At 55.3% G+C, this 8447-nt stretch overlaps 1 protein-coding gene across 3 annotated transcripts; it reads left to right on the plus strand.

Annotated features, from left to right (window-relative positions):
* Positions 1 to 2163: 2163 nt before the first annotated feature.
* On the plus strand, positions 2164 to 7570 carry LOC113208524 (putative fatty acyl-CoA reductase CG5065). 3 transcript variants are annotated; one of them, XM_026425549.2, is made up of 7 exons: positions 2164 to 2330; positions 4401 to 4761; positions 5209 to 5719; positions 5989 to 6197; positions 6400 to 6623; positions 6766 to 7026; positions 7131 to 7570. In XM_026425549.2, the coding sequence occupies exons 2-7, from the start codon at positions 4423 to 4425 to the stop codon at positions 7240 to 7242; spliced, it is 1656 nt and encodes a 551-aa protein (XP_026281334.1). In that variant the 5' UTR covers positions 2164 to 2330; positions 4401 to 4422; the 3' UTR covers positions 7243 to 7570. The 3 variants fall into 3 exon arrangements, with proteins under 3 accessions (XP_026281334.1, XP_052132667.1, XP_052132665.1); XM_052276707.1 differs by having other exon boundaries at positions 2172 to 2255; XM_052276705.1 differs by lacking the exon at positions 2164 to 2330 and adding an exon at positions 3577 to 4322.
* Positions 7571 to 8447: the final 877 nt, after the last annotated feature.

Raw genomic sequence — 8447 nt, forward strand, 5'->3', positions numbered from 1 at the left:
GGGGGGGGCTGGCGAGGACGTATGGTAGTCTGGCTCGGGTCACTGCTGCAGCTCCGAGACAGCCAGCCTGGACAGCCTGGAGATCCACTCTCAGGAGGGCTGACTCACGGCGGTGGCGGCGCCAAAATAGCTAGCCTAAACGCGTCTGGGATTCGGATGGGTCTCGCTGCCGGGGCAGTCAGTCAGTTGGTATAGCGTCTCGTCTCGCTGGAGGACCATAGGAGGGAAGTCTCAGGACAGAGAGTCTCAGGCGGGACAAGACTTCTCTCGAAGCAAAATGATCCAGTTCACTATCTGTCCGTCATGAGATTACCTCGCGAGAGTGAAGCTTGCGGCCATAAACGTGGCAATGCACCACAAAACCCGGCTCCGCCAGGTCAGGCCAGAGGCCCCTCCCGGAGGAGCGTGAGTCGGCAACAAACAGTGTCAGCGTCCTCAGGACCCACCGCCCCACATGCGGTAAGACGGTGCGGCGGGCGGGGCGGGGCGGGGCCGCTTGCACAAGCGCGTGGTGGATTCAAGGAACCCGTTTCCACGTAATCGGTTGGCCGCGCCTGTCCGTGTTCGGCCGCGGATTTGTTTCCTCCTGCTTGACCGGGCAGGGGTAGGCCGGCCCGTCACCAAAACGGTAAAGTGGAGCATCGGGCCGGCAAAAAGTGGGCCAAAAGTGGGGCACCGGAAGAGCGCGCGCGGGCAAGCGGGGAGTAGTAAGCGGGCGACAAAGGGTGAGTCGAATATGGAGTAAGTGGGGTGTGGGTGTGGGGAAACAGAGGGCTGTGGGGTAAGTAGTGTCTGCCGGCAGCCGGCAGTAGGGTAAGTGGATGAAACGGATGTCAACAGGTAAAAGGGTTGAATGGCTGTGGTAGGGCTCGCGGTTAAGTGGAGTAAGCGTTCCGCAAGGGGGTAGGCGAAGGTTAACGATGGATCGTTTCACCTCAACTAGTTTGATCGACTCGCTGCAGATGAAGAGAACAACAAGCATTTTTGCTCCAACTTATTGAAATAATGAAAATTTTTGGGTCGTTATCATTATTTTCAAAAATTCGTGTTATTAGGGGGAGGACACAAGACTCTAAATACTGAAAGTACTGCGGGTATCTTCAGTTCTCTAGCACTTGAAGAAGTTAACGGTAATTTTAAATCAAGGACAAGAATTGTACTTTTCCTTGTGGAGCAGCGTTCATTCAACAGAGAAACAAGCAAAGCTTCCTACACTCCTTTATTGGACATATACAAGTCGTACACAGAAATATGTCGAAAACATTGTGGTGAGTACAAAGCGTAGGACACCTTTACATGTAAAGGTGTCACTGTTCCAAAGGGACACCTTCTGGACTATCCATAATAGGGAGGACTGCCATAAACCCGCCCGTCAGCGGACCGGGCAGGGCGGCCGTTCGCGTTTTCATTGCCCAGGGAAGTCCACATCAGCATGTATTCCGGTTCCCGACGGGTAACCCTCGCGGCTCGCGGGTACGAGGCCGGGGCGACGGACCGGCCGGCCACCCTAGACGGACGCGTTTCTCAATCGGTGTTAAGGTCACTGGGATCACTTCCCCCGCCTCCCAAGGCTGCAGGGAGGCGGGTGTGTAGGTAGAGTGTGGCCCCCTTCCCGGAGAGGGGCCTGGCCCGGCCTGGCCCCACGGAGTCCGGGGGCCGCGCCCCGCCCCGCCACGGCGACCTGGAAGGATACCGGCGTACTACATAACACCCTACGATTATGTCATAGGCCGCCTCCCCCTCTCCCTCTCTCCCTTCTCCTCTCCCTCTCTCTCCCTCCCCCTCTCCCTCCCCCGGCCGTGCGGGAGGGGGAGCCCTCCGCGCGGCACCACGTGGTCTGTAGGTACACAACTTTCGCTGCGCCCTTCCCCGCCACCGCCTCCTTCTCCCGCGGCCCAGGACGACGACGACGACGCGGTGGGGGAGGGGTTCGCCGTCGTCGACGCGACGGAGCGGGGGCGCTCGGCGCCCGAGCCGTCGAAGGAGGCCAACTGAGCGAGTGATGGCAGTGTGACTCAGTTATCCACGCTTCCGTATTGGCCTGGCCCGGTCAGCCCTTCTGCCCCCCTCCACCCTCTCCCCCTCTCCACCCCCTCCGCCGAGGAGCGCCCCGTCCCTCTTGCACCTGCAGCTGGCCCCGAGGGCCCCGCCGAGCGCGGGCGCGCCGCTCCGCCCGGGCGCAGTCTCTTGCACGAAACGGTAGGGAACGGAGCGCAGCGGAACGGAACGGAACACCACGCGGTACATTGAACAGAGTGAGTGCGCGCGCGAGTGTCTCTGTGTGTGAGTGTATGTGAGAGGGCGCGGCACAGGATAACATTCTCCAAAAGGTAAGGCGGAATACATAAACTTCTTGTTTACTTACACTACAGGTAAACGAATTTTGCCAAGAACAACTCCCTGCGAACTACACTCACAATCAACAGTTCAGTCGCGGTCCGCAGAAAGTCAACTTGAAATAAAAACTGCGTGAAATTTCGCGGTATAAATCCCCTGGGGCTTTTATACCCTGGGGGGGTGGAGAGGGGTATAGATGTCACGCCCCGGTAGGAGAGTATAGATCCGCAGCGACACCTGTTGCAGTTTGCGATGCACTAACTGCACAAAGTACATAACGATGGTATGTACTTTGTGACTAACTGCTGCACCGTTCACCGTGCGAAGAGGGGGGTTGATCAGTCGCCGTGGGCCGTGGGCCGTGGGCCGTGGGCCGTGGGAAGCAGCTCATGTCGCGCACTTCGGCCGCCGCGCATAGTGATCGCATCGGCCAGGAAGTACGCCCGTTTCTTTCTCATCACCCAGAGAACCATTTAGTTGGTAAAACTAAATCAGGGTTGTAAGAAACGAAATTTAGTTCCTAAAACCGACTAAAATTTAGTAACCCCATTTTTGACTAAATATGGTCGCATCAGTCAAGTTGTCAGCTGGACTAGATTATTTCATCACCACAGATAAATTTTGGTCCCCAGAGCTAAAATTTCGTCGGTTTTGAATTTGGTTCTCTGGACTAAACGGTCTTCTGGGTGCAGATATCCATTCGGCAAAGTGCGGGAGCTCGCCGCCTGCGAAACTCGGGGTAGGCCACCCCGCAGTACACGGATGCGCTGCAGGCGAGACGTTGCCTACCTGCAAGGCACCGTGGCCACCGTGTGAGCTTGCGACAGGCTGAACTTCGCTGGTTCGGATTCGGAAGCAAGGGGTTTCTCGCCTCGTTCGGGGTCGTACACAAATTCAGTGCCTCCAACGCCATGAGGTTGATCTTTCTAAACGGTGCAATTTATTGCAAGGCTCGAACTTTCGGGGGTTCCGACTGACTGACAGCGACTGCCGCCAGTCGGGCACCGACTGGCCAGAGAGCGAGCGGGTTGACATGGTGGAGGAACGTTGGTTGGGTTGCCTACATTCGAGGCTGAAGTGGCACTGCGCTCCCCTATGCCCTACGCCACGCCCTGAGCCGGCAGTCGCAGGCGACTGAATGGCAGTCGCGCCCGAATGGGCCGCCCAGAGATAACATAAATAGGTGTATATGTATCTGTTCTCTCTGGGACCGCCCTCGGGGCCCGGCAGTCGCGCACCAACTGCTCGGAGCAGTCGCATCAAGTCAGTCGATCCCATCAAAAGTTCGAGCCCCTTGCTGTATTGACGCTCTAGGGAGTAAATTTGACGTAGTCTATTAGAGAAAATATAAACAATTTCTACCCGTTAATATTTTGAGCAGGTGTTTCAAACCAATATGGATCACAAATGTCATATTTGCGGATTTCTGTAATCTTCTTCCGAGTCAATTTGTGTTTGTCGGTGGATGTGGATACAGTCTAACGCCATCATACGCGATTAATTCATCAGTTCTCTTCCTTATCGTTGCAACTTACATTGTCTTTCCATTTTTCAAGTTCCCCACCTTGAGAAAAACTTTTAAAAGCATGTGCGTAGCCCCGTCATCGCGGTAGTCGCCTGCTCCTCGACGTCGCAAGACCACGGCGCCGGGAAGACAGCAAGAGCGGTTCAGTGCAGTGCCCCCCCCCCCTTCTGTTTCTATCTCTCTCTCTTTCTCTCTCTTGCACTCAAAGAAAACTCGAAAGGACCTGTAACGGGCCTGTAACCAATGTGGCTCCGATAACTAGACCCCACCCCTCCGCCGTGCCTTGTCGTACTGTCGCCGTGGTGTCGCGTGCCGCTCGGTCGCCGGCGGCGCCCGGGATCAATAGGGTCTTGGTCAGAGGCTGTCCTTCGCTGACGGGGACGTGCACGCGCCCGCAGCGCACCGAGCACGTCGTCGGTGCGATGCACCACCTGCAACTCTTCCTGGACAACATCTGCAGGTGGTGGAGTCCGAGAGTGGACGCCGGGTTGTCCCAGAGCGCAGCTTTAACGATCTCGTTGCCCTCTTTCTTTTGCAGGGATACCGAGCCTAGCTGCACGATGGGCGTGGAGACCGCGTCCGCCGCCGCCGCCGGCCCCGTCGAGGCCAGCGAGGCCGAGTCCTGGACCGCGGAGGGCCACGCCGTGGGCGCCGCCCCCGCGCCCGTCCGCGAGGCCGCCCCCGAGGACGGCGGCGCGAGCGCCACCCTCTCCTCGCCCGTCCAGGAGTTCTTCGCCGGCGCCACCGTCATGGTGACGGGCGCCACGGGCTTCGTCGGCAAGGCCCTGGTCGAGAAGCTGCTCCGCTGCTGCCCGGACATGCGCGCCGTCTACATCCTCATCCGGCCCAAGAAGGGCATGGACGTGGAGAGCAGGCACCTCGAGCTCCTCCAGCACCCGGTACGCGCCAAACACACACGCGAGTCAGCGATAGGGCTGTGCGATATCACGATGTTTCGATTTCGATAGAATATTGTCCGATATCGATGGCTCGATATTATCCCAATATCGATATCGAAATATCGAGGTTGATCGATACTACTATATATCGCGATATATCGCGATATCGAAATATTGAGGTTGCTCGATACTAATATATATCGCGATCCATCGCGATATCGAAATATCGAGGTTGCTCGATATGACGATATATCGCGATATATCGGCCATTTTTACACACATCGTCTGTCGATATAGTTCGATATTGCGATATCACTCGATATTATCGAGTCGATGTCGATAAAAGGTCAATAATATCGCATCGCGATAGATCTGGATATCGCACAGCCCTAGTCAGCGACACGTGTGCGCCAGACATGACCGTGGACTTGCTCTCCTCCCCCACAGGTGTTCGAGCGGCTGCGCTCCGAGCAAGGCCCCGGCGTGTTCGGCAAGGTGCGGCCCGTGGCCGGCGACGTCTCCCTGCCGCACCTCGGGCTCAGCGAGGGCGACCGGCGCCGCCTGCAGACCGAGGTGAACATCGTGTTCCACTCGGCGGCCACGGTCCGCTTCAACGAGGGCCTGGCCGCGGCCGTCTCGCTCAACACGGTGGGCACGCAGCGCGTCATGCGCCTGTGCAAGGAGATGCTGCACATCAAGTCCCTGGTGCACGTGTCCACGGCCTACTCCAACGCCGACAAGCGCGAGGTGCGCGAGGTGGTGTACGCGCCGCCCGCCGACCCCGAGGCCGTCATCAAGCTCGTCAAGTCCCTGCCCGAGGACGCCATGCCGGGCCTGGCGAGCGCGCTCATGGGCAAGCGCCACCCCAACACGTACACGCTCACCAAGGCCATGGCCGAGTGGATCGTGCAAGAGGAGGCCGACAACATCCCCTGCGCCATCGTACGCCCATCCATTGGTGAGCCGAGGAGAACTTAACTGAGGCGTCCTCGATTCATTTTGAAAAGTGTTGCGAATCCTGATATGTCGTCAGTGATCCTATGCAAGGATTTTAGTTATCCGTAAAAGTTTTTTTTTTTTAATGTTTCAAGAATTGTTTTCGGTTTTAGTTGTTTAATATTTGTTTGAAATAGTACAATTTTTCCATTTTTTTTTCTTCTGGAAAAATTGCCTGTTATTTTCGGATATATTTCGGACTTTAAAATTCCTAAATCCCGTCTGATCCAGTGACGGGGGCGCTGCGGGACCCGGTGCCCGGCTGGGTGGACAACGTGTGCGGCATCACGGGCATCATGATGGAGATCGGCAGGGGCACCATCCGGTCCATCATCTGCGAGGAGGACTACATCGTGGACCTGATCCCGGTCGACCTAGTCGTCAACACCCTCATCACGGCCGCCTGGCGCACCGGCACGCACCACGCCAACAACGTGCAGGTCACACAGCAAAAAAAAATAATACAAAAATATGCATTATAAAATGGCACTGTACCTAAACTTTCTTAATTACTTTCCGACAAACAAACAAAAAAGTATCAGGTGGTATATGACTACTCGTTTTCATATATTCTCTTAAAATTAAAATGTTGTATGGTTGTCATCAGTAGTCATTGTTTTAACCAGCAATCCTTGTGCGCAGGTGTACAACTGCACGAGCGGTCAGTTGAACCCGGTGCACTGGCACGAGTTCGGCCGCCTGACGCAGAACCAGGCCGTCGACACCCCGACCAAGTACGCGCAGTGGTACCCGGGCTTTAGCTTCCGCACCAACCGGGCGGTGCACAAGTTTTGCGAGATCTTCTTCCACTTCCTGCCCGCCCACGTCGTGGACCTGCTCATCCGGGCGCAGGGCGGCAAACCAATGTACGGCCAGGGTTTGTTTTGAACTGTCGAAATTTGAATATGTGTCTGTTTAAGTGTGTTTTTGTTGTGTGTGTAACGATTGTCACCGCTCTGTGCAAATAATTTGCGCCCCACTGACGGTCCTTTCTGCCAACAACTGCAGCATGGTGAAGATCGCGCAGCGCTTCAAGGCGGCGGCCAAGACGGGCGAGTTCTTCTCGCTGCACGAGTGGGACTTCGAGAGCTCCAACATGAAGGCCCTCATGAAGGACATGGACTGCGTGACGGACCGCGAAACGTTCGACGTGGACGTGTCGCACATGGAGTGGAAGCCGTACGTCGCCGACTACATGATGGGCATCCGCAAGTACGTGCTCAAGGACGGCGCCGAGTCCCTGCCCGCGGCCCGCAGCAAGCTCAACAAGTACGTCGGACACGCGTCGAAACGGCAAAACAAACTAACGATGCTGCAGTTAGAATCCTGCCACACGAGACCGCGCCTGCGTTGATTATTACTTTTCTGTTCAGGTTGTGGTGGGCGCACCGGATCACCCAGGGCGTGACGCTGCTCGCGCTGCTGCGGCTGGTCTTCCTGGCCGGCTCCTTCTTAGTCGACAACGTCCTCTGCATCAGCAGGTGACTCGAGAGCGACCCGGGCCGATAGCCGTCAACCCTCCCAACCGGCACCCTTCCTACTACTAACGTTAAGACTGCGTCAGAATGCACCCAGATTAAAGACAGGGAAAAGAGAATCTATCTGGCGTGCATCTCTGTTGGACTGTACTTATTGCATCGTTTTAAGGCCATCTGTAAATACCATCGTCATCCTTTATTGTTTTTGTTGTTTGTGTTTGTTATCCCAAGAGGGGATTTGATTTTTATTAATATTTGTTTAAACCTGGATTTGCGTCCATGAGGCAGACCTGGCAATAGTTTGTCTTTTTAAATAAATAAGTGTTTGAAACAAACGGTTGTGATTTTCACTTTTAATTACAAAAATAACACCGACAGTCCATGGAGATTAAAAATATATTTACATGTCATGCCAATAGTAGACATGCAAAAACTTATAAGATATTCAAGGCACAGGTAACTACCGTCCATAAACATATCACGACGTTGCAAAACAACAGCCAACACTCCCCATCGGCGACGTATGGTCAGCACGATGTAATTGACATGAAAATGATCTCGTCGTATCAAATCTCACTTGCAATATTGCAATACATCACAGATAACAACTAATCTAACTAATCAATTCTCGTTAATTATCGGTCAACACAGATCATTCCCAGCCCCGCTGGAAAAGTCCCTTCCCCCACCCCGAGCGAAACAACTCTCAAAAGGATATCGAAACGACCCAATATCGTTTTGATGTCGTATTTGACAGGCAGCTTCCATTATAGGAGGTGGGATGTATTATCAGATTCACATTTCTTCAGCTCTATGCGAACTAAACGATAACGAATAGGAACGACAAAAACGTAATTGAACGTTACTTTCTTTTAGCCAGCGCTTCGCAGCAAACATTTCCCACAAAATCACGCCCAGCGCAAAGAAAGATGCGCGACTTAAAACGGCGGGTCTGACGACGAGGCGGCAAATAAAACAGCAATCGCCGCACGGAGCGCAGTGTCGAGGATCGCGTCGACCGGTCTGGTATGGAGACGAGGCCTCAGGGTCTGCGTAGGGCGAGGCTCACGACCAGGGCCACGACGGCCACGGCGACGGACGGCGCCGAAGCCGTGGCGCTGCCGCCGGCGTCATCGGCCTTGTTGGTGCGCGAGGAGCCGCTGGAGGTCGAGGTGCCCGTCGAGGTGCCCGTCGAGGTGCCCGTCGAGGTGC

This window comes from Frankliniella occidentalis, unplaced genomic scaffold, assembly GCF_000697945.3.
Source record: "Frankliniella occidentalis isolate FOCC.00 unplaced genomic scaffold, Focc_3.1 Scaffold4026, whole genome shotgun sequence".
In the NCBI taxonomy this organism is placed as follows: Eukaryota; Metazoa; Arthropoda; class Insecta; order Thysanoptera; family Thripidae; genus Frankliniella; species Frankliniella occidentalis.

Excerpts from the sequence above, each read along its gene's own strand:
- LOC113208524 (XM_052276705.1), top strand. The coding sequence starts at position 4,285 with ATGCACCACCTGCAACTCTTCCTGGACAACATCTGCAG. Across the intron at positions 4,762-5,208 it reads TCGAGCTCCTCCAGCACCCG|GTGTTCGAGCGGCTGCGCTC; the intron begins GTACGCGCCAAA and ends CCTCCCCCACAG. Across the intron at positions 5,720-5,988 it reads CATCGTACGCCCATCCATTG|TGACGGGGGCGCTGCGGGAC; the intron begins GTGAGCCGAGGA and ends CGTCTGATCCAG.